Raw genomic sequence first — 25517 nt, 5'->3', positions numbered from 1 at the left:
GCTGGGCTAGAGCTACAATTCCCAAGCTGCGGTGTTGTCCGCGCTACGCAACGCTTCATGTTCACACTTGGTTTTGCTTTGTTATTACCAGTCTACACAGGCAGGCAGGCAGACAGACTTACTGCTCGGCTCACAGGACAGACCTGTTGATTGCACAAAACATTCCTCTGTAAAATCAACGCAAAACCGTAAGTAGTCTTTATTTCGACCAGGAAAACTTCATGCAACAGTTTGTAGTTTTTTTTGTGAATGTTTGTCATTTGACTTTGACAGGAGCGCGAAGTATTTTTGTAATTACACTGTTGAAGTTTTGGCGAGCCTTTCAGAATAGAGCGAAGTTGAAAGGTGGTGGCTTTCTGTAGAATTTATCATTCGACATAAATGTGTGGACGCAACTTTTGGAACGATGAAAGCAATGATTATGTTAAATATTGCTGATGTGGCGTGCGTGCGAGGAAGTGGTTGGGCATCAGTTCGCGCATGAACAACGCTAATTTAGACCAGTCCTCGGCATGTATTAGGACGTTGTAACCACGTTCAACATACCGTTGTCCGTTTTACTGCGGGTTTTACTGAATACATTGTGGCGAAGTTATCCGCTGTACTGAATTACAGATGCATGATGATAAAGAATATGCACGTTTTGTTGTTCGACCACATCTCGACGTTTCTTGTAGTCTTCTGATTCTATTTAAAATGTTTTAACAGTGGTGAGTTGGAGAAATTGAACATGCATTCCTACTCTTTGAAACGTTAATGGGCAGCCTTGGACACCATCGAGTTTTCCGAAACAATGCTAAGGATTTGTTCCTTTGTTAGACATCTGTCGTTGTTTTTTCTTCCATTGGCTGATCTGGAATGATCTCCCATGTTGATATTAGATTCAGCCTGTTGTAGTCTATTCGTCATGTTAACGGGCTTACTAACTCCGTAATAATGCTTAAGTCGTGTCGCTTACGTTCACTGACCTCCGCATGCTGCTAATGTGTTGTTGACTTCCAACACGGAAGTTACATCTAAGTTCAGTCTTGCTCATAAGTACTGGCACCCTTGGCCGTCATTCACATATGTCATTATTTATTTTAGAAACTGTTGAGTAATTAACTATATGTAAGTTAATTCCACAAAAAAATCAAAATTTCCTGGACAATGTTATTGGCACCTTATTAAAGAAGTAGTTAATAATGAGGTGATTATGCTTTAATTAGGAATTGAGCTCAACCTGTGGTGAGTTGCAGGAGCATGCTGTATGAAAATCACTGATTCAAGCAGAGAATTTGATGGAATGTCACAGAAAAAGATTGTTAGATTGGCGAACGCACCTTGATCAACTCCTACACAGATTCAAGCTGACGTTTAGACACAAAGCTTGAGGACAGGGTCTGTCACCAACACAGTGATCAGACGTCATATGGAAAGAAACGCAAGAAGACCCCACTGCTGAGAGAGACGCAAGAAAGCCTGACTGCAATTTGGCAAAACACACCTTAACATGACTGTCTTTCTGGGTGAATGCCCTGTGGACACAGAGTGCCAAATTAGAGCTTTTTGGGGAAAGCTAAAAGAAAATGAAGCCTTAGAGGAAAATTACTCCTTCCCCACAGTCAAACATGTAGGAAGTTCGGTGATAGTTTGCGATTACTTTGCTGCCTGTGGATTAGGAGAATACCAAAGCATTTTGGAGTCCAGTATCAGAAAGCAAATTACTGTCTGTTTCCTAATTTTAAATTATATTCGATACAGAATCCCAAAAAAAGTTCTGTAATACAAACCGTGATCTAAAGAAATCAACAACCCTGTTTCCAAAAAAGTTGGGATGATGCATAAAATGTCAATAAAAACAGAATGCAACGTGCAAATCATCTAAACCCTCAATAGAAAATAGTGCAGAAAACATATTAAACACTGAAACTGAGACCTTTTATTGTTTATTGAAATATATGCCCAAAACGTTGGGAGAGAGGCAACAAAAGACTGGAAAAGTTTTGTCATGCTAAAGAATTTAACCATGGTGGTGTATCACACAACTAATTAGGTCAATTCACAACAGGTCAGTAACATGATTGGGTATTAATTCCCAAGAGGATGATTCACTCAGAAGTGAGGATGGGGAGGGTTTCACCACTCTCTGTGAAAGATGGGCAATCAAATAGTGCAACGATTTAAGAATAATGTTTCTCAACATAAACTTGCAAAGTGTTTGGGGTTCTCATCCTCTACAGTATATAAAATCATTAAAAGATTGAATGTCTGGAGAAATCTCTATACACAAGGGACAAGGCCGAAAACCAGTATTGGATGTGTTCTTTGGGCCCTCAGAGTGGGACACAATTATGCAAGTTATAACTCTACCATGCAAAGATGAAACCAGATATAAACTAGATCCAGAAATCCTGCCATCTTCTCTGGATCCAAGGTCATTTAGGATGGGCTGAGGAGAAGTGGAAAACTGTCCTGTGGTCTGACGAATCAAAATGTGAAATTATTATTGTGAATCATGGACGCTGTGTCCTCTGGACTAAAGAGGAGAGGGGCCACCTGGCTTATCAGCAGGCAGTTCAAATGTCAGCATCCATGATGGTATGGGGGTGCATTAGTGCACATGACATTGGTGACTTGCATCGGTGAAGGCACCATTAATGCAGAACAAATATACAGCTTTTGGAATATACAGTATTTTCGGGGAAGGCCTTGATTTTTTTCAGCGAAGACAATGCCGAACAACATTTTGAACGTATTACAACAGCATGGCTCCGTAGTAAAATTGTTTGGGTGCTAAACTGGCCTGCCTGCAGTCCAGACCTGTCACCCATTGAAAACATTTGGTGCATTATGAAACAAAAATATGACTAAGACCCCGAATTGTTGCGCAGCTGAAATCCTATATCAATCAAGAATGGGAAAACATTTCACTTTCCTAACTACAGCAATTGGTCTCCTCTGTTCCCAAACGCTTACTGAGTATTGTAAATAGAAGAGGTGATGCAACACAGTGATAAACCTGCCCCTGTCCCAACTTTTTCCTCAACTTTTTCGAAATACTTTTTTTCCAAAAACAAACATTTGATATGTTGTCTTTGTACTATTTTCAATTCAATATCGGGATAAATAATTTGCACATCATTGCATTCGGTTTTTATTTGCATTTTACGCAGCGTCCCAACTTTTTTGGAAACCGGTTTGTACATTTTAGACTTGTTTATATAGTCTATGTAAGTTATTTGAAGACAGTGCATGCAGTCCCTGTTTTGGCAAAATGCTCTCTTTCTGTCACCATGAATAAGGATGAATTACTCAGGCAGAGGGGACCTGATCTTACATCAGCTCTCCTGTTTTGAATTTGACACAGAGAAAAGGTTGGTTGGAGTGTCGCCAGGGAAATAGAATTCCAGTGATGTTAAAAGCAGAGGCTGTGTGTTTTCATTGCTGTCTCCCTGCGGGGGAAAGTTTAGCCTGCAACTGAAATGGCGGCATTCCCTGAATAGCGCGCAGCCTTTCAGCAGGGCCTGTGGAGTTTGCCATTTGGAATGCAGAACAGAAAGTAGCGGGTCAGAGGATGAACCCTCAGGGACACAACCGGCGTGTTGTTTGCCTTTAAAGTTACAGTAACGGTTGAAGCATGGACTAATGTGGACAGACAGGCTGTGCACATTGGCCTGGTGACTCACTGGCCTATATTCACCACTCAATCTCTTCCATACACACACACACACACACGCACAACCCCTCTACCACGCACACACAACAGTCAACCTACGCTGATAGTGTTGTTTAGGCATACTATTGAACCAACCTCTGTCAGCGTGTTCTTCTCTGTGTGTAAAGTTCACGGGACAGTGTCCACGCTGGGTTCACAGGACCGTGTCCACGCTGGGTTCACGGGACAGTGTCCACGCTGGGTTCACAGGACCGTGTCCACGCTGGGTTCACGGGACCGTGTCCACGCTGGGTTCCTGGGACCGTGTCCACGCTGGGTTCCTGGGACCGTGTCCACGCTGGGTTCCTGGGACCGTGTCCACGCTGGGTTCCTGGGACCGTGTCCACGCTGGGTTCACGGGACCGTGTCCACGCTGGGTTCACGGGACCGTGTCCACGCTGGGTTCACGGGACCGTGTCCACGCTGGGTTCACGGGACAGTGTCCACGCTGGGTTCACGGGACCGTGTCCACGCTGGGTTCACGGGACCGTGTCCACGCTGGGTTCACGGGACCGTGTCCACGCTGGGTTCACGGGACCGTGTCCACGCTGGGTTCACGGGACCGTGTCCACGCTGGGTTCACGGGACCGTGTCCACGCTGGGTTCACGGGACCGTGTCCACGCTGGGTTCCCGGGACCGTGTCCACGCTGGGTTCCCGGGACCGTGTCCACGCTGGGTTCCCGGGACCGTGTCCACGCTGGGTTCACAGGACCGTGTCCACGCTGGGTCGTGCAAATATCAACCTATTATCAGACTGATCATTTCATATCTGCTCCTCTGTTGAGCCGAGCCGTTTAAACAGTTTGCCAGGCAAATCCAATTGCATGTTTGTTTTGTTACAGCTTTATGTGGGCCAGTGACACTGCTAGAGGTGCGTGCTGTGTGTGCGTGCATGCGTGCAGTGTGTCATTGTTTTGGTGCCCCACCTTCTTGTCTGGCGCTGTGCCTTGCAGTCTTTAATTTCTTTAGAGATGTTATGCTGATCACCTGTCTTGACACGATCATTGGGTTTTCCTTGCTGTGTTTCAAGCCTTGAGGCATGGCCGTGATTATTACTGACCCAGGGCAAGTTCTTTAAGTATTACAAGCATTTCATGAGATCCAAAGCGGTTACCTTACCAATCGCACTGTGTATTAAGGTTCACAGTGCAGGCCAATCAGTGCTGACCTGTGCCGCGGTTTGTATCATTACACCCCCATTGTTTCCACACTCAGGTGAACGTTGTTTATTTTTGTGTATCAAGTTAGGTTAATTGCAAATCGAGTGTTGAATGCGTTTGAAATACGGACAGGCCTACAGGTAACTGCATTTACTGAGTTCGGTGTTTCTTAGGTCTTCACAGCAACATGACCGTAACCTCCTCAAAAGGTTCCAGTCAGCCTTCATTCCATGTTTCTCCGACCGCCTCGTTAGGCCATTTTTGTCACGCTAACAGACCGTCTGCATTCCACAAAGGGGAGAAACTACAAATATGGCCCGGAAGTCAACAACAAATATGGCCCAGTTTGTAGATTGGGGATGCCAGGCACCTGTCTAGTGAATGGCAAGTGTCCGAATGTAGTGTTCAACAGGTTGTTTCTTACCTCATTTATTTAATTTAATCAAATGTGTGTTCTCAACTCCACTGACAAACCCTGAAACCAAACCTTGGACCGACAAGTCAGAATAGTCCATCATCTCTGGCATTGGAGAACACCTAATGACTACTAGTCCAAACCCTCTGGGTTCTGCTCTGTTTACATGTTCCCCATTGTCCAGGGCTTCAGGAGGGGCCCGAGCGTGGGACTTACTTCTCAGCAGGGGCCCCTTGTCATCCCTATCCTACTCTGGCTGGTTCCCATGAAAACACCCCCCCCCCCCCCCCCCCCCCCCCCCCCAAAAAATATAGTTGTTTAGAGGCTGAAACCTGTTCTGCCGTGATCAGGACTGAAAGCTTCTCAGGTTGCGTTAATTTGTAGAGAGAATGGGACCCTGCTTTTTTCTCTTGCGCGCTGTCTCTTTATAGTTCTCTTTCACTCTAACTTTTTCTATTTCTCTCTCACAAGTTCACGTGGGGGAGGGGTAATATGCAACGGTAGGAAATCGGCTGGATTCCTATACCACACATTCAACTGTAAATCAACCAATGCAAACAATGTGCAGATTTGTGTAAATTCATAGACAAATGGATTTAGCCTCCACATTTTCATTGGTCTTCTAATCCAGTGGTTCCCAACCAGGGGTACTAGGACCCCTGGGGGTACTTGGCCTCTCCACAGGGGGTACTTGAAAACACTCATAACACCATAGCCTTACTAGTGAAATTAACATGAGGGGGTACTTCAGGGGTGCTCCAAGCTACTGTTCTAATCCACTCCTCCTAGTTACTCTATAGTGACGCTATCTCCAGTACACTGCAAGGTGTTGGCCGACCGCGCCTTCTCCAGTTACCTCTTCCAGGGATCGTTTTCCGTCTCCTAAATAGCAGTTAAAACCGCCTACGGTCGGAGTTGGTCATAAAATAACACTGTTACGATGAGAAAAGGGGATATCTTTCACATGTCTGCTGTTGTCTTGGTGTTGTTGGTGACTGAGCAGCTGCCTACCAAATCGCACCATTACAGTGTATTTAGACAGCATTCAGACACCTTCACGTTCTGCCAACTTTGATGTGTTGTAGACTAATTAATTGCAGACTGATTGATTGATTGTAATTGATTACATTTACTTACTAATCAGTCTACACACAGTACCCAGTAATGACAAAGCAAAAGCACCTTTTTAGAAATGTGTGCATAAGTGCCCAGACACTAAGCACTTTGTGGAAGTGCCAGCGACCACAGCTCTGAGTCTTCTTGGGTATGCCTACCAGCTTTAGACACCTTATTTGGACAATTCTCCCCCATTGCTCCTTGCAGTTCTTCTAAAGTTCTTTGATTGAATGGGGAGCATCTAAGAACTGTGACTTTGAGGTCTCTCCACAGATGTACAGTGGGGTTCAAGTGCGGCTTTGGCTGGGCTACTCTCATTCAGAGACTTGTCCTGAAGCCACCCAGACATTGTCTTGGCTTACGCTTTGTCTTTGTTGTGTTGAAATGCAAATATTCACCCCAGACTGAGCTCCTGTACCCTCTGGATCAGGTTTTCTTCAAGGGCCTCTCTTGCTCCATTCATTATTCCCTCAGTCCGATCTTGTATTTCAGTCCCAACCACTGGGAAGCATACCCACAGCGTGTTGCTCCCACCGCCATTCTTCACTGTAGGGATGGTATTAGTCAGGTAATGAGTGGTACCTTGTTCTCACCTGGAGTAGGGCTTGGAATTCTTGCCTATTAGTTTGCTTTTGCTCATCAGACCAGAGAGGATTTTCTTCAAGCTCTGCAGACAAACTCTGAAGCTCTGTGAGTGTAGATGTTGGGTTCTCTGTTAAGTCCCTGACTGTAATGAAAGACTTGGTGGTTCCAAACTTCTTTTCTTTCACAGCAATGGAAATTCAAGTAACAAATTTAATTGATTGGACATGATTTAGAAAGGCACACACCAGTCAATATAAGGTCCCACACTTGAGTCACGTCACAGCAAAACCCAAGCCATTGTGACACAGGATGCATCTGAGCTCAATTTGAAGTATCATGCCGGAGTCTAAATGCATTGACATATAACAAAAAATAGAAATATTACGTCTATTATCAGTTAAGTCAATTACCCAAAACGGAAAGTATTCAGTCCCCCTTTCCATTTTTTACTTACAAAACTCTCTGTAGGTGGTACTCTTGGCCCAGGACAAAATGACTAGACATTAGGGTTAGGGGTATCATGTTGGATATAAGGCTGGAGTGGGGTTTTCCTCTCTTGTCGTCTTCATTATTTTGTCAAGTCTTCTCCTTTCTGTTCCGAGAGCTTACATTGTTACAGTGGCTGAATGCTTACATTGTTCTGGTGGCCCACTTGAAGGTGTGTGCGTGTGTTGGTGGCAGGGTTTATTTTAGCGAGGGCACATGTTGGAGAACTGTTTGAGTGTGTGCATGTGTGGTTCTAACCATGAACTGTCCGTGATGTCGATTACTTCCTCACATTGTTGGGTTCACAGGTTCCGCCCCTCTCCTGGAATTTCTGGAACTGCTGAAAAATATTTTCTAGTTATATTGCTTCCATATGCTGACGAAGGTAGAAACCCTCAGTGGTGAACAAGTCATTAAAAACTTACAGAATAATATACATTTATTTGTTCATATACATTTATTTTGTTGAAATATTTATTTTGAATTAAGTTATCCTCTTAGGTGTTTTTATTTGTTTAACATTTTGGAACCGACTATTCAGCAATTCTGTTTATGTGGAAAATTGTGTTGCTATTTTATTTTTCTAATCATAGAGGGGGCATAATGAGTCCTGTCATATACAGAATAGGATTTAATGCTGCCCACCGTTTATTCATACTGTATTTGTATACATCATTTTCACAGGATTATGTTTTTGGGAGGGTATTTCTGCTTAGTTGAAGTTGCGTACGCCGTGAACGAGCGCATACACAACTTGGTTCTTGGTGCACACACACCAAAGAAAATGCGTATTACTCTAAAGCTTTATCCAGTTGGATCCTGTTTTATTTTAACTAAAAATTCCTCCAGACTAATTCATTGTGTGTACAGTATAAATATGAAATGTTCAAATATAAGCTTCAAAAGATTTAAATTCCATATCTCGAATTTAATGGGCTCAATAAAATTGTAATGTAGCCTTTTCCAAAAATATTTATTCCAAAATAAAACCTTAGTGGTCAAGATCCTGGCAGATTGTGAAAGCAGAAGGACCTTTTGGGAGTTTTTACTTCAACTTTGATCCAGTATTGTTTCTCTACTGTCACTTCCTCCTTCACACACATGCTTACATACATGCACCAGTTAGACCAAATGAGTGTTGTTTTCTCTGTTAAACCTTGAGGACTGTTGCATCCCCAGAATCCCAGCAGATTGCCTCCTGTGCCTGGAACAGCTAGCACTGGAGGAGTTAAAGGAAGGGATATTACTGAGTAACTGAGTAGATAAACAAGTCAGTCCAGTCCTTTTTGTCGAAACCTGAGGTAAATGTAGAAGAGCTCTGTGTCCCAAACACTATTGTTTGAGTGCCCATTGGCCTGATTCAAAACTAGCACAATACATATGGTGCCATTTGAATGAGGCAGTCATATGACCCTATAGTCTTTTGCTGTGGTGTCTATTAGGATATTTTATGGTTTGAGGAAAAGAAGAAAAGTAGTGAGATTTCTGAAGCTGTGGAGAAAAACGGGAGGCAGATTGCTGTAGGTTGGCCGAAATGACAGATAGAGGGTTTGAACTGTGCATGAATTCAGTGTAAAGCTTATTTTTTATACAGGTCTCGTCTTTCAATGTTATCTTTTTAACTACGATTTAAGCCATTACAACTGACCCTTTTTGAGGCCTTTGTGAATCCTAGGCTGCTGTTGCTGTCAGTTGTTTGTATGCCTGAGATAGGAGGAGGTGGGGGGGCCTATTAGGGGGAGGGCCCTATGAGAATGGTGGGGGGGCTATGAGGAGAGGGTGGGGCCTTATCCAGATAGCCTTGTTGTCCATTCACAACAGCTATGTTAATGGATTTCTGTCGGCTAGCTGTGGCAATCAGAATCACCTTTGTTCACTAAGTACACATGCCTGGAATGTCACTTGATGTGACTGCGCTGATAGTGATGGACGATATGGAGACAGAATACACAACATCTACACAAAGGTGACATGGTTAAATAGAAATGGATGGTGAGCAAATTGGATAATGAGTCAACGTGTTTACGTCATCTCTGAACGATGACTGCTGTCTGTGTCAAACACACACACACACACACACAAAACTAACCACACACGCCCTCTCAGGGTTGTGCCTCAGCTGCGGGTTAGACCTAGTAGACAACATTTTGTCTTTCAGATGTGTGGCAGAAACAAAAATGAAAGCTGTTTTGCATTGACGTCACAGGTTGTGTGTAAAATCTTAGTATCAGTTGCTGAACTCTCTTATAGTGTTTGTGTAATTGACCGTTGAGTTATAAACCAGACGGGGCATTCATTCTCTGCTTTCTTCTGAAGAGAAAATGTGTAAACTAAGGGCCTATTCATATCACTGAATATTATTGGAATAACGTTTCAATGTGAATACAATTAAAATATGTAAAGAGACAACTTTCCCAGACTGACAATGAACAATGGTTTTTGTGTGCGCCTTGACCTTGCCAAAATGTAATTCCCTGTTCTTCCCCTACCTAGGGTTCCCTGACCCCTGACCCCTGGTGCGTTTGTAGTTTATTTTGTTTAGGGCCCATGTTAGAGCAGTACATGTGCACCAGAGGTGATCGATTGCTTGACCCCCCACATCTGCCCCCCCCCCCCAGATTTGGGGGGTGTTGTATTACTGGTAATAATAAGAATTTCTGCATTTCTTTACAAGTGAAACTGAGGATCATCAGTCATAACCTTTAATTTCTTATCTGCAAAAAAAGCTGCTATTGCTTCCTCCACAAATGCTTGTCCCCAGTTGCTACGTAACTACGTTTCTGTGTCTGTGGTTGTTGCGGAGTCTCTGTACTCCATCCATCCATCCATCTTCTTCCGCTAATCCGGGGCCGGGTCGCGGGGGCAGCAGTCTAAGCAGGGATGCCCAGACTTCCCTCTCCCCAGACACTTCCTCCAGCTCTTCCGGGGGGACACCGAGGCGTTCCCAGGCCAGCCGGGAGACATAGTCCCTCCAGCGTGTCCTAGGTCTTCCCCGGGGTCTCCTCCCGGTGGGACGGGACCGAACACCTTCCCAGGAAGGCGTTCCGGAGGCATCCGAAACAGATGCCCAAGCCACCTCAGCTGACCCCTCTCGATGTGGAGGAGCAGCGGCTCTACTCTGAGCTCCTCCCGGGTGACCGAGCTTCTCACCCTATCTCTAAGGGATCGCCCAGCCACCCTGCGGAGAAAGCTCATTTCGGCCGCCTGTATCCGGGATCTTGTCCTTTCGGTCATGACCCAAAGCTCATGACCATAGGTGAGAATAGGAACGTAGATTGACCGGTAAATCGAGAGCTTCGCCTTACGGTTCAGCTCTTTCTTCACCACGACAGACCGATACATCGACCGCATTCATGCAGAAGCTGCACCGATCCGTCTGTCAATCTCCCGTCTCTGTACTCAACACACAATTTATGAGCCTGGCGTTAAAAAAATATCTTGCTCTTGTTTTACTGCCTGACTCGGGTTCTGTTGAAACCGCTGGGCCGTCTTGTCATTAGAGGGTTTCTAATGAACGCTAGAGATACTAGTGAACTGGTCCAGGTTGCTGAACAACGAGATGTCTGCCTCCCAAATGGCCCTGTCCCTTAACCCCTGGTAGGTCTCCAGCTGACCTGGGTAGATATCATCAGTGAAACGTTTTGTGCCCCTATGCTGTGTGGCTGTCTCTGTGTGGTTCTACCAGTGTTCGCTGCTGTATATGTTGCCTGGCTCTCCCTAACGTGATCCTGACCTGGTTACATTTGTGACGTAGATTTAGCTTAAAACTGGCTTCATGGTCAATAATGCTTTCTAGTATTCTCTTTGAGGTTGAGTTTGGCCTGTCTGTCTGCCCATCTGCCTTTCTCTCTGCCTGTCTGTCTGCCCATATGTCTTTCTCTCTGCCTGTCTGTCTGCCCATCTGTCTTTTTCTCTGCCTGTCTGTCTGCCCATATGTCTTTCTCTCTGCCTGTCTGTCTGCCCATCTGTCTTTTTCTCTGCCTGTCTGTCTGCCCATATGTCTTTTTCTCTCTGCCTGTCTGTCTGCCCATATGTCTTTCTCTCTGCCTGTCTGTCGGCATGGGCTTTGGATGAGGGTCAGCACCAAATCACTCACGCCCCACCCCACACCGCCTCACGCCCCACACCGCCTCACGCCCCACACCACCTCTGCTGGTATTGAGCGGTCGTCAAATATTTCACAGAGGTTTCCGTCAATTTAATGGACAGCTAGAGGCCATTACTTGGCTGAGAATGGGGAAGAAAACTGAGGGTTGGTGGGGGGTGGGATCGGCAAGCTTCAGACTCTTCACAACCCCCCCCCCCTCGCTGTGCGATATCGAGGTCAACTGTGTTGTGATGTAGTGTTTCAGGGTTTGTGTTGCTGGGTTAGAGATCAATGTGCTGGTTGTATAACAGTGGTTTTTGGGGTTGTGGGTTTGAATGTTGTTGGGTTTATTTATTTACATTGTGTTGTGACTGTGAGTTTTTGTGTTGGTCGTTGTACGTTCCGCGTGAGCTTGTATTCCTGATAGCATGTCAGTAATCCTAGAGGCTTGCTCCACCAGACACAGTCATTGGAGCAGCTTATCCTGCAGGTCTTGGGGTTTCGTGCATCTGTCACTGCTTATACTGTAAACAACACACACACACACGCACACGCACACACAGATTGTGTAGACCACCCAATGCACTTTTTTGTCATTGTGTTAAAGTCTTCAGTAGTGATGTCAGACGGACCTTTGATTGTTTAAAAGCTATTACCGCTTGTGAACAGTCCTTAAGTAGTGTTTACTATTCATCAGAGCTCTCCATGTGGTCATGGGTCTGCTCATTGTTTGGGCTGTGTGCAATTAGCCTGTAATCTTCTGTGCCTCACTGACCACACAACTGGACTGTAGGACTTGTCATGAAAGATGCAGAGAAAGAAGAGGGCCCGCTACTGGGAGTTGGCCCTTTCCCATCTCGGCAACCACAAATCTGTGTTTTCACAATTGTCTTGTCAGTTTAATTCCGTCGCTCAGTCGCCGTTCTTACCCAGCGGGTCTGGGTGTCACTTGGCTTGAGCGACGGATTTGTCCCAAATCTATTTTGTATTTGAAGATATTTAGGACCAGTTTATAGCGAGTCTCTCATTCTGGAAGGTAACACAGCTTATTTCTGTTGTGGCTGACATGGTGCTGCGTTCTGTCATCATCGTGGTACTCTGACATATTGTCCAATAATAACATGAGCTTGTCTCCTCTTGTCTACAGAGAAGTCGCCATGGGTAAGGGATGCATTTCGGCCACCAAGTACTTCCTGTTCCTCTTCAACCTCATCTTCTTAGTGAGTATTCCCTTTCCCCAGGACAAACACGTTTCACAAGTCTGCATTTTCCAGTTATTTTCCCATATGGAATCCTCTTTCCCTACATTTGACCAGGCACATAGGGCTCCATGGGAAATGGTCTTGGGACAGTTTGAGATCAGTACGAGGGCAAGAAAGAAATCAACAACCTACACACATCTCCTATAGTCTTGACCTCCATTTCACTTTTCAAATAATTCTCTTCCTGACCTTAGAGCCTACTCTTAATACAACCTATATGCTTCTCTTTTCCTCTACCCCATCACCTCCCATGACTCTTGTATCATCGCCTGTCTGCCTGCCTGCCTGTCTTTCTGTCTGCCTGTCTTTCTGTCTGCCTGTCTGCCTGTCTGCCTGTCTGCCTGTCTGCCTGTCTGTCTAACCAGTTTATTAATGAAAGAGCAGATGGTGTTTTGCAGTGTATTTACTATGGAAAAAGTCATCTTCTCAGTGCCAGGCTGTGTTTGTGTGTGTCTCTGTCTCTCTCTTATCCCTTCATTTCAGATACAATGTAATGTGTGATTCAGAGCTGAGTTACACAGACATGTAGCAAATAGCGTCAACAACCAACTGGGTTGGTGTTGAGAAACAAGTTTGCAAGCAGTGAGCATCATAAGATCAAGGTGTTAGATTAGAGTGGCCTAACATTATAGGGCCACATCAGAGTTAAAACAAATCAAGGGACGGCCACAAAGACTTTCGTATAACCATGATGTATGGCAAAATAGACCTTGTTGGGGATATTTTGCCACTCACCGTTACAGAAGAGGGGTCATGTTTAGGGTTAAAGATCTGGGAATCCTGCAGGCCTGAGAGGAATACACACACATGCAGGCTGTGATGCCACACGATGGCTGTCAATGTTGATGTTCACATCCACTCTCTTATTCCTCTCTCGTTCTTGTTCTCTCGTCCAGCTCTTCGGCACCCTCATCATTGGATTCGGACTGTGGGTTCTTTTGGACAATCAGAGCTTCATGGCCATCCTGCGTAAGTGCCTGCATCAAACGAATGAAGAGGTTTTAACGGTTTGGGCTTCGGAGGTGATGTTAAGTCTGAACGACTGGTCGGAGAAGGTCAGGGTCCTTCGACTAAACCACTTCTTATAGGGGACACTGAACAATGACCGAGACATGGAACAATGAAGAATTCCACTTTTAAATGCTAGCCAATTTTCAGCTTTAGCCTTTTGTTTTTGAGTGTGTGTGATCCACCTGTCAACTGTTTGTTCACATACACTAGAGACTAACTCTACTCGGCTAAATGTGATGAAGTGAAAATCTGTCAGTTGTTTTCTGTTCAAGGAAAACTATGTTGGAAGGTGAAGGATTCTGTTCTCCTCTCTGGGTACTCCTAAGCCCTCCTCTCCTCTCTGGGTACTCATAGCCTCTCCTCCCTGGGTTCTCCTAACCCCTCCTCTCTGGGTTCTCCTAACCCCTCTCCTCCTCTCCTCTGGGTGGTACTCCTCTCTGGCTTAGGGTCAGGCTGGTGCATTGTTCTGCCGGGGTCTGTTAAATGAGTTCTAATACAACTAACATAGCTGGGTGTGTCCTCAGCTCTACTATGGGTAGAGTAGTGTGGGCGTGTTGTACTGTTATTAATGATACTTTGATCATTTTTCAAGAAGCAACAAGTAAAAACATGTTAGTCGTTAGGGCACGGCTGTTCACTTACATTTACTTTTAAACTGCCAAGTAACGGTGAGTATTTACCACAGACCCGCGTTTACCACAGACCCGCGTTTACCACAGACCCGCGTTTACCACAGACCCGCGTTTACCACAGACCCGCGTTTACCACAGACCCGCATTTACCACAGACCCATCTGCCTGTTGGATGATCAACAGAACCAGAACCTTCCACTAGGCAACTGTTACACATTTAACTTCCCTTTTTTCTGCATCTCTCTTTCTGTTAATCTCATCTCATCACATCTGTTCTGTCCACTGACAGATTGATGTTCGCTCACATCTGCAAGTGAAGAGCATCACTCACACACACACACACACACACACACACAACAGCACACACTTCGCTCTTCACAGATGCGAAACAACACAGACCACACATACAGACACATCTCAGTGACGAGTGCTACCAAGCCCTATACTCTCCCAAAGCCTGGCTCAGAGTCAGCCATTGAGTTCAGCCCTGCAGACCCAAGCTGAGCCAAGTCCGTGCCAGTATCACAGCCATGCACCGTATCACACTGGGCTTCGGGGAGACAGGGTGGCCATTATGGAGACATTGTCCGCTGGTCTGGGGCCCAGTCGACAGGTGGTCTGCCCACAGACACTGGGCCCTTTCTGCTACTGTGGCTGCTGGCTCCAGCCATTAGCATGCATAACGTCAGCCGCAGCCCCGCCTTACTCATCAAGCGCATGTGGTAGTATGGAGGTACACACACCCATGGACCCCCATTCACATGGAGGAGGGAGGGAGAGAGAGACGGAGGGGGTGAGAGAGGCGGGGGGACAGGGGGAGGAAGAGAGACAGTAGAAAATAAGTAAGTAAGAAAGAAAGAAAAAGAAAGTGAGGGAAAGAGTAATAGAATCAGTGATTTCCCTCATTCTCTTGGTTGGGGTGGAGTCAGAGTTCGTTGTGCCCATTAAATTAAGCATCCTGTGGTGAAGATCTGTAAACTAACCTTCTATTACAGCAGATTTCAGCTTGTTCGTTTGTATTAGTTCTACTTAAAAAAAAAACGTTTTGCCGAATCGCGTAAGTGGAGCCGGCCAAGAAGAGAGAATGTCTCTTACTGACTGATTGACTGACTGACTGTATGAGTGCCTGAGTGCCTGCCCCTGGTTATTTAGCGTAGTGGTTCGAGATGCGGATTCTAATGCAGGGGACCGGTGTTTGAGCCTCTCAGCTGTCCAAGCAAATTGAGCATTAGGATTTGTTCAGGTTAGACAAAAACTGCCCACAACCTTCAGAAGCTACGTTATAGTTAGCATAAAATACAATTTTGTTTACAGTTATATTCCGACTATTTCTGGTGGATTGCGAAGGACGCATCTGTGCATGCTTTTTGGGGTGACCTAATAAAGTATAAAGTTCATCTTCAGTCTTGTTAGCAATTTCTCAATTCTTATGACTATTCCAAGTAGTAAGTTAGTAGACACTAGTAAGCCTATTATTGACTAATATGCTGTAAAACAACCAGTGCCAAAAAGCCATACAGTTCATAGATGATATTTGTGGTGGAGGTAAACTTAATAAGAAACGTTAGTCAGTTTAACACAATGCTTAACAGTCTCTAGCGAAATATTCAAACTAGGCTTGATGTTAATGCGTGACAATATTATCTAATATCGAGACGCTACACTGACACTCCGCAAACATGCAGCTTGGTGGTGTAGTGGTTAAAGAGACAGTCACATAGGGGACTCTGGTTCCAATCCAGTGAGGGCAACAACATTCATCCCATCTAATCGGAGGCCAACCTTGTTACAGTAACATCACAACCAGGAAGAATACATTTTTTAAGTGGGGAAAACAACAGCTCAATCCCAAATAACTACTTCATGTTTTTCCATCTATTTTTCAATGTTTCATGATGTCGGTCTGGACATCTCACACATAAATGCCCATCCTGTGAAGCTAGATTATATTTTTCTGTATTTCTAAAACCTGTTTGATAGAGAATTTCTTATTCTGGTCATCAATGCTAGCTCAAGCTTGCTCGTTCATGGAGATATAGCTAACATAAGCCAGCTTTTAGGCTCCTCCCTGTTAGGAATATGCACTAACAGAGGATCCATGATCTGACAGGGTGGAAATGTTGTTAGAAAATATGAAATGAATGGCTTAAGTGAATATGGATTGCTATTAACATAATGTGTTGATGTTAGTGTATTTTATGTTGAATGAGAATTTTTGTTATTGCTTTTCCACTCTGTTATTCTTCATTTCAGCATGTTTTGCTGTAAATTTTTTCCAATCACAATTTAACAAAACCGTCAAATGTAATGTTTTTTGTATTTGAGTTAACTTGTAGCGAGTGAATTGTTCAACTAAACATACAAAGTAGGACAAAAGTATAGCTTAATAATTATCTGAGGATTGAAAGATAGAACATTTGATGTCTTTGCAAACCCAAATCTCAGTTATAATCAGCAATAACTCCGTCAGTTAAATGATCTATACGTCCTTAACTGGGTTGTACCATGTCATAGGTCTCATTTCAACAACCTATTAGGATGTAAGTGCCTTCAGTTTGACCAGTATGATTTTAAAATAACATTTAAAATATTTTTTTTTTTCTTTTACTGTGCAAAAGCACAGAGGTCCAAATGGCGCCGCAATGACCCCTCTCTCAGTGCCTTACTTTTTAACACTCCGTAGTGACTCAGTGGAGCCCTACTTGGCAGTAGTGAACAGGAGGCTTGAAGTGGAGCCATTTGGGATACAGGATGTGTGTCCCAGGTTGATGTCTTCATGTTCCCCAGTGAGTCATATTTCTGTGGTGGACACATTCCTTCACCACAGCATTGTTGAACACGCGTACGTGCTCTTTCACACACAAGTACATTCTCACACACACACACACACACACACACACACTTACTTTGTTCTCCCACCCCAGCCTCCCCTCGTAAACCCTCCGTGATGTTTTTGGGGGGTACAGTTGCTCTCCACCGGCTCATATCCCAGGGGTTCTAGGAGCCCGAGACGTTTCCCACTTCCGTTACCGCTTTCAAACCAAAACGCCACATTCCCTGACGTCAGCACTTTGCAACACACAGTTGTTCTACTTCAGTAGACCAAGTTCTGTGTAGTTCTGCTCCTGAAGGATTGCCCCCACCAAGCCAAACACCAGGTTAAACCCCTTCAGTACCAGAGCGTGGTCGAGATATACGCTTGGCTGTTAAATTGGATTACGTTGGACTTCCAACATTCGAGGAACAGTGAGAGGATGTAAGAGGTGTGTGTGTGTGTGTGTGTGTGTGTGCGAGATGACACTGCTGTGTACAGTTCTTCTTCTTTCTGGTCTTGTGGTGTCAAGGGATCCTGAGGGTTCCTTTTTTGTATTTCTGGGTTTTGAGAAACGTTTCTGTGTTGCATTCCAAATGAGTCACACCAGATGATTATTACATTGTAAACACACATCTATTTTGGTCTAATTTGCTTGGTCCCAGACTGCTGCTATTCATTTATCCATGTTTCACATTTCGTGTGGTACAACAGTACGGTGTGGTAGTCTCCCCTAAAGGGCTTGTTTCCCAGACACTGGGAAGCAGTTCCAATGGCAAACGTCATTTAATATTTTTGGTCTCTGCTTAATTGGTTTCTGGGAAAACGTCCATGATCTAGTCTCTCGGCATTAGATCTCTGTTCACACTAAACGCTGTAGATTCAGTTTTCCTGTGTCCAGAACTTAAGATATTTGATCCTCGAAAACTTTTCTCTTTCCATTCAAAAACCTCAGGATGTTTGGCAGAGGCACAAGCACAGGCGTGCACACTAGTCCTTGGAGCATGCAAGTGCACGTGTCTGACAATGTTACGGACACTAATTCTGATCGTAGGTGTGATCTGATCATGGTTAGGATTCTTTATTCCCTGTATAACATCTGACCATAGGTAGGATCAGATTATGGTTAGGATTTGCTATTCCCTGTATGACTTGTCGCCAGTGTGACTGTTGTGTTGCCAACATGCAAATGTTGACCTGCGGGTGCTGCCTGTGTAGAAGAGTCCTCCATGGCGCTGAAGATCTCCGCCTACGTGCTGATTGGTGTGGGGGCTCTCTCCATGCTGATGGGGTTCCTCGGCTGCCTCGGGGCCATCTACGAGATACGCTGTCTGCTGGCCCTGGTGAGACCCCCCCCCCCACACACACACACACACACACACACACGATGGCTTCAGTCAGTTGTGTGTTTAGTCGTAGTAGAAATAATAACCAGACTGTTAAGTCAAACTAAAAAAGCTTCCATTTGCAAAAGCTGTGTTAATATGAATGAATTAAAACCAAGTCGTCACTAGGAGTCACAAGACCCTTCATAGGCTCTCAGAGCAGACCGAGGCAGGCTCTCAGAGCAGACCGAGGCAGGCTCTCAGAGCAGACCGAGGCAGGCTCTCAGAGCAGACCGAGGCAGGCTCTCAGAGCAGACCGAGGCAGGCTCTCAGAGCAGACCGAGGCAGGCTCTCAGAGCAGACCGAGGCAGGCTCTCAGAGCAGACCGAGGTACTAGAGGTATTGTGTTCTTCTAGAGATCAGTCTAGTCAGTTATTTTCATGGACTGGTTTTAGAAAGTATTCAAACCCCTTCACTTTCTCCATATTTTGTTGTGATGTGAATTTCATTGCTAATTGTTTTTTTTGTTTTTTTATATGCTACCAAGCTACACACCACCCAATCACGACAAAGCAAAATCATGTTTTTCAAGTCTTGTTTGGACAGATGCTTTCAATCACTTATGTTGGACAGAGGTTTTAACTCCCATGAACCTCTTGTTCTCTCACAGTACTTCACCTGCCTGCTCCTGATCCTCATTGGTCAGGTTGCTGCCGGCGTACTCATCTACTACAAGAAAGACCTGGTGAGTGATGTCACTTCCTTTGCACTGACGTTTGGCTGTGTTTTTAGATTTAAATGTGTTATGTGGAACAGGCACACCTATAGGATTGGTTTCAGGAAAGTAATCAAGTTAGATCGACTCACGCATGTTTAACCCTGCTTAAAGGGAGGGCCAATCTGCAATTATACATCTTTTAACATTTTCTTAATTATACTATGGAGGCTCATTGACTGTTGAAGAATATAACTAATGCACTTGCATTTCTTTAGACCCATCTCTTAGCTGTTTGCAATGTCCCTGTTGTTCTTGTTTGAAACAGGCTCTTCAAACCACCCTATTCTGTTTACAGTGTGTGACTCAGAACAACACTGAAACGACATGTTTTTAAACCGCTTCATCCTCATTCCTTTTGGCCTGGGAGCTGACATCACGGGGGTTGAAGCATAACTAAAAGACAGTAACTTAGATAAAAAAAATCTGGCCACATTGTAACAATCGCAGTATGCACTGTCAGTTTCATTTAGATCTGTGCCATGATAACACGTCTTCCAAAATGGCATTCCCCATCCTCATGGCACCTGCTCAAAATGAATGAGCTGCATGGGGACGTCAGTCCTGTTCTGGGCCGGTGTTTAGCGCCCCTCTGTGGTTCGCCATTGAAACTGCAGGGCATAATGCCGAGCATAGTGTGGTGGTGGTTATATATTTCTTGACCAGGTTGACAGATTTGATCAACAGTATACCACAGGCCTAAATCCCGCTTACTCCCCTAAAAAACCCTTCCCAAATTCAGTTTTTGCTCTGTGACCATAGCGGTCCATTATTTTGTTCATGCACACTGTCATCAAAAAGTGCGCAAATTGGCCGGAAACTGCCCCACCTGGCAACACGGCCTCAGCAGGCCTTTGCCCCAACAGTCGATCAGGGTGTGTCGGTCAGGGTGTGGGTGAAAGAAGACACTCATGGTAGGAAGACACAGGAACCTCAGAAACCTGTAGTGTCTCCCTGCCTGCAGTGCTGTGGTGGGTATTAGACCTGTAGTGTCTCCCAGCATGCAGTGCTGTGGTGGGTATTAGACCTGTAGCATCACACAGAACCCACAGTTTGTACTCCAGAGGTTCTTAGATGAGAAGATCCCAGAACAATCCCCAGTAACTAGCTAATAAGGAACATGAACTTTCTGTGGTTCTGTTCTTGAATGTCTCACATCTGGAAGCCTTTAAGCCAGTTGTCCCAGTTTGCCCTTTTATTCCAGTGTTTACCCATGAGAGCTTGGTAAATGTTAGCCACCGCTCCCCAAACATTCTAGGTTACTAGCCAAGGTCACAATGCCATAAAATAAAGCATTGATCCCGATCAATGTATTTGCCTTGATAAAATCAGCTGTCAGTCTCATTATGTGGGGCAGCAGATTGTTTTGGCAAAGTCCAACTGTCAAAAACCAAATGTTAAGCTATTGGCAAGAGGGGAGAAGTTCTCTCAGAGAACGTTTTTTAGATTTTCTATTGGAGAATGTTTGTTTTATCGACTGGACTGTTGGGCAATGAATGCACATTGATAAATGAAACCGAAAGGTTGACTGACATTATCTGAGGGGAAAGTGTCAGGGAATCAAACTGTTCTTAATCAAACAGCATCGAGGATCAAAACCACCAGTTGGATATGATGTCTTTATTAATTAGGTTTTAGGATTTGCTAGTGATGACGTTGAATTAAAGAGACACCATTAATTGATTATAGATTTTTTCTTCTTCTGAGTTTTGTGAAGTATTTCGAAAGGAGAGTTCCGGGCAGAGGTGCGAGGTTGGCTGCAGTTCTGGTGTAGATGGTATCGAGTTATAAAGTCATACTGGATAATGTCAAGTTATAAAGAATATACTGGATAATTCTGAATATATATTAGAATCACTGGATAATGTTGAGTTATAATAATCCTATTGGATAATGTTGAGATTAAAAGAATCATATTGGATAATGTTGAGATTAAAAGAATCATATTGGATAATTACTCAAATGGACACATTCATGCTTTTCTTTAACATGACTAAAGAAGTTTGCAAAGCATTTGAGATAGATTCCTGGGCCACGCCCCATGTTGGTGTGGCCGATGAGCTTCACCAGTCGGCCTGGAAGATGAAGTCGTCATCGTCGTCGTCGTCCCCCCGCCACAGCTGATGTCATTTCCTGTAGCGGTCTGTCTACCTGGCTGTGTCTGACTCACTGAGTTTCTATTACTGACTGATTTGCTGACTGTTCTTTTCTGTCAGCTGAACGAAGAGATGTCCAGCGTTGTGACCCAGGTCCTGGCCAACTACCCCGGGAAGAACGGCACCACGGAGAAGGCCTGGGATTTCATCCAGAGGACGGTGAGTTGATGGCACTGACCAACCGTAACAACAGTAACCCAACCTGAGATCGGTGTGAAGAGGCAACAACATTCTACTGTGAGACTGGAACCCGGGAACCTGATATTTGCCCCTATCAAATGTACTGAACAGAAAGTGTTTTAAGGGTTGCACCCATGTTTCATGAGCCGAAGTAAAATATCTTATTTCTCTTGTATGCAATACATATTTTTTGAAGTGATTAGGTGAATTCCTTTCACTAATGTCCTCTTCATATTAATAGTAAAACCCTCTTAAGATTGCTACATTTTGCTTTTATATTCTTGTTCTGTTTATTTGGAAGTAGTCGTTTCATTTTTCGAATTGTTATTATACATTTTTACTTTCAATGTAGGTCAATTCAAAACAGTTCATGAGTCTGTAAACAAAATCCTCCTGTAGATTTATGGTCAAGAAGCCAGTTGTGTGGGGTGGGTGGGTGGTTGGTTGGGGTTGTGGGGGGGGGGGGTGGGGGGTGGGGGTGGGTGGGTGGGGGGTGGAGGGTCTGCTTAGCATGTTCTCCATACAGACATTAGACTTTTGTGTGATTAATCTGGTGCCTTTCCAGACTGTTACCAAAATATTTGAAACCCAAAGCTGTTAAAATGGATTTACAAAAAGGCCTTTCGCCAAGCTATTAAACCTCCCTGTCTGAAAAAGTTCCAGTAAAAAGATTCTTATAAATTCCTAGGCTGAATCATAGGTAACCCCATTTCACTCCGTTTTTTATACTATTGTAATTTGCTGGCAAAAGAAATATATATTTTTTAAATCTATTCCTGTGAATAAAATACAACTATTTAATCTTAATGTCCTAATGTATATAAGGCATAGCATTCATCATTTTGATCCAGTCAAAGAATCAATGAACACATTCTCCTGGCGCACTTTGCGCCTCCTTGTTTCCTCAGTTTATTTTCCGGCACCATTTTATTCATCGTGGCTTTATTCTTTTCTTCAACCCCGTCCCGTCAGATGGAGTGCTGCGGGTGGACCAGTCGTATGGACTGGCACAATAACGCCGTCATAGTGAACAGTTCCCAGCTGTTGTTCCCGTGTTCCTGCCAGAACGTTTCGCTTGCTGACTCTAACTCCACCTCCAACAGTGGCTTCTGTGAGGCCCAGTCACCTGACTGGCCGGTCTTTGACACGGTGAGAACGACGGGTGGAGTCATCCAGTTGATCGATTGATTTCCAGGAACTAGTGACACTCTGCTGGTCCGCAGCAACTTCAGGTGGCACTGAAATGCATGCTAACTCTGACAGCCCCTGATGGTGTTGTGTTATTAATAGACCTTATGACTCTCCTTTGGTCTCTTTGTCTCTCTCTGTTTTCCTCCCTCAGGGCTGTTCCGTCAAAGTAGAGAGCTGGCTGCTCGCCAACGTGGGAATGATTCTGGGAGTTTGTGTGGGAGTGGCCGTCATTGAGGTGCAGAACAACATCTACTGTGTTGCTTCTCGGCTGAGAGCCTGGGGACCCCAGAGTGCTGCTGGTTTTCTGTTCAACCTGGTAGTGAATCGCAGTCACCTGGTCTATATCAGTCCAGGGGCTGTAATAAAAAATCTGCAGTATTCCCGGGTCCGTAGGCTTTCTGTTGAGAAACTCTTGTCTGTGGGTCTGTATGAATAGGAATGGTTGCTAGTTTGCTGTCATTGACTTGAATGGGGACACCAATTTATTCTGTTTTTACGTTCAGTATGAATGTTTCTCTGCTTATACTGAAGTATGAAACGTTGGTCCGTGCATCGTATTCCAGACATGTTCCACGTGCACCTAATTTCTCCCAAAGGTCTGTGCACGTCTGCGTTTTCATTCCTGTTAGCGAGCATTTCTCCTTTGCCTGGTTAATCTGTCCGCCCCAAAAATCTTAGAAATTGTTGCGTTTATGTTGTTTTCCTGGGAAACAGTGATTTGAGAGCTTCTATAGGCAGCAGCTTTGTTTGCCCTGAAAAGTCAGGCAGCACACTCAGCCAGTCAGATGTTAAGAATAATTAAGGAGCATGAGGAATTCCAGCTGGCCTTTGCACTCTGACCTGATAACCCCCCTTTTTTCTTAATGTTTTTAGTCATTTTGCATACGTCCTTTTGTAGAGCGACTGACAGATAATGCAAATGTTTTAAGACTGCTTTTATAGGCCGCAAGGTAAGACAACCACTTAACGCGCTTGTAGGGGAGTAGAGCAAGGCAACAGTGGCCTTTTCTGGTTCATTGACCTCTATTGAAACAGAACAAAATGAGGGTTGGGAGATGTCTTGATTCCTCATTAGCCTCCAAATGTAGTGCTGCTATTAACCTCTGACCTTTGTACTCCCTGCAGCTCCTGGGTCTGATCCTGTCCATTTGCCTGTGTAAGAGTGTGCGTACTGAGGAATACACCAAAGTGCCCAAGTACTGAAGATGAAGGCACAAACAGTTCACAATTGCGCACACACACAGTGACACACGCATAACTGAACAAATGTGTTTTTGCTCTCTCTCCCTATATGTGGAGAAACATGTTTCGGTACAAATTTTAAGATTTTATTTTATAAAAAAAAAAAAAAAAGTGGTTTTGTTTGTATTTTTTTCTAGGCACTTTTGTCTTTTCTGCCAGTCCAGTTTCCATTGGAGCACTTTAGAGACTGTATGTATGAGTTATGAATCAAAAAGGATTACAGGACTGGGTCACGAAGAGAACATGAGGGAGAGATGGGGACAGGAGGGAGAGATGGGGACAGGAGGGAGAGATGGGGACAGGAGGGAGAGATGGGGACAGGAGGGAGAGATGGGGACAGGAGGGAGAGATGGGGACAGGAGGGAGAGATGGGGACAGGAGGGAGAGATGGGGACAGGAGGGAGAGATGGGGACAGGAGGGAGAGATGGGGACAGGAGGGAGAGATGGGGACAGGAGGGAGAGATGGGGACAGGAGGGAGAGATGGGGACAGGAGGGAGAGATGGGGACAGGAGGGAGAGATGGGGACAGGAGGGAGAGATGGGGACAGGAGGGAGAGATGGGGACAGGAGGGAGGTGGCCTGGCTTATGTCTTACTGATTGTACTCCATGTCAGCAGTCAATGACTATGATGAGTGGATTGTTAATACTGATTGATACACAGGCTGGGATCCAAGATTGGAGTTTAGCAGGATCTTCTTTTAGTTTTAGTCTCACCCCCTTGACTTCTGGCTCAGTTCAAGTTTGCTGGCGAGAGTCAATAAGTCCAGCCTTAATTCAAATACGACATGTAACTTTCTTCTGTTGAAAAATGAATAGTTGAGAGATTCCCATGAGGGATTTTTAGTTTGAGGTTGTTTGTGTGTGTGAAAATGTAATTTGCATTCACAGATCTTAAATTGGGATTATGGCCAAGGTTATTTGACCTGACTAGAACAGGAAGGGATTGGACAACTGGAAAACCAACTACATGATATTTTATTTTCTGTACTTTTGTATTTTTGTTTGTACCTTGTATATAATTTTAGTGATTTCATCAGCCTCTGAATCCACAACGTCAGCATTTTGATAAAACCTTTTTTTTTATTGCATGTTTTTTGTATGTATTGAATTTTCTGGGGCAGTTTAGATTTTTATATAGACAATTTTGTTTAAAGTAATAATTATAATGAAATACTAAAGAGGACCAATATTCTGATACATTTAAGTGTCTTTGCTGGTATATTTTGTCCCCCCATATCGAAAATCTGTGTTTACAATTGTCTTTTCAAGGCAAGCAGAACTTTTTAATTATGAATTATTTGCTGCCTGTGGCCTCCTTTCCAATGTGAGTTACTCCATACCTAAACACTCAAAATATCTAATTTTACAACAACGTTTGAGAA

The 25517-nt window shown here is 44.4% G+C and overlaps 1 protein-coding gene across 1 annotated transcript; it reads left to right on the top strand.

Annotated features, from left to right (window-relative positions):
* Positions 1-24446, top strand: LOC105029583 (CD82 antigen). The gene is made up of 9 exons (XM_010903014.5): positions 1-188; positions 12695-12767; positions 13706-13778; positions 18483-18607; positions 19260-19334; positions 21581-21679; positions 22673-22849; positions 23043-23126; positions 24017-24446. Exons 2-9 carry the CDS (start codon positions 12705-12707, stop codon positions 24092-24094), a joined length of 774 nt encoding a protein of 257 aa, XP_010901316.2. The 5' UTR covers positions 1-188; positions 12695-12704; the 3' UTR covers positions 24095-24446.
* Positions 24447-25517: the final 1071 nt, after the last annotated feature.

This window comes from Esox lucius, chromosome 2 (genome assembly GCF_011004845.1).
Source record: "Esox lucius isolate fEsoLuc1 chromosome 2, fEsoLuc1.pri, whole genome shotgun sequence".
NCBI classification, from domain to species: domain Eukaryota; kingdom Metazoa; phylum Chordata; class Actinopteri; order Esociformes; family Esocidae; genus Esox; species Esox lucius.
This window is presented reverse-complemented; position numbering and strand designations above follow the sequence as displayed.

What these genes read in the sequence shown, in the direction of transcription:
- LOC105029583 (XM_010903014.5), top strand. Translation starts at nt 12,705, where the DNA reads ATGGGTAAGGGATGCATTTCGGCCACCAAGTACTTCCTGTTCCTCTTC. An exon ending in TACGCTGTCTGCTGGCCCTG is followed by an intron (nt 18,608 to 19,259) that starts GTGAGACCCCCC and finishes GTTCTCTCACAG; the next exon opens with TACTTCACCTGCCTGCTCCT. An exon ending in TGGGAGTGGCCGTCATTGAG is followed by an intron (nt 23,127 to 24,016) that starts GTGCAGAACAAC and finishes TACTCCCTGCAG; the next exon opens with CTCCTGGGTCTGATCCTGTC.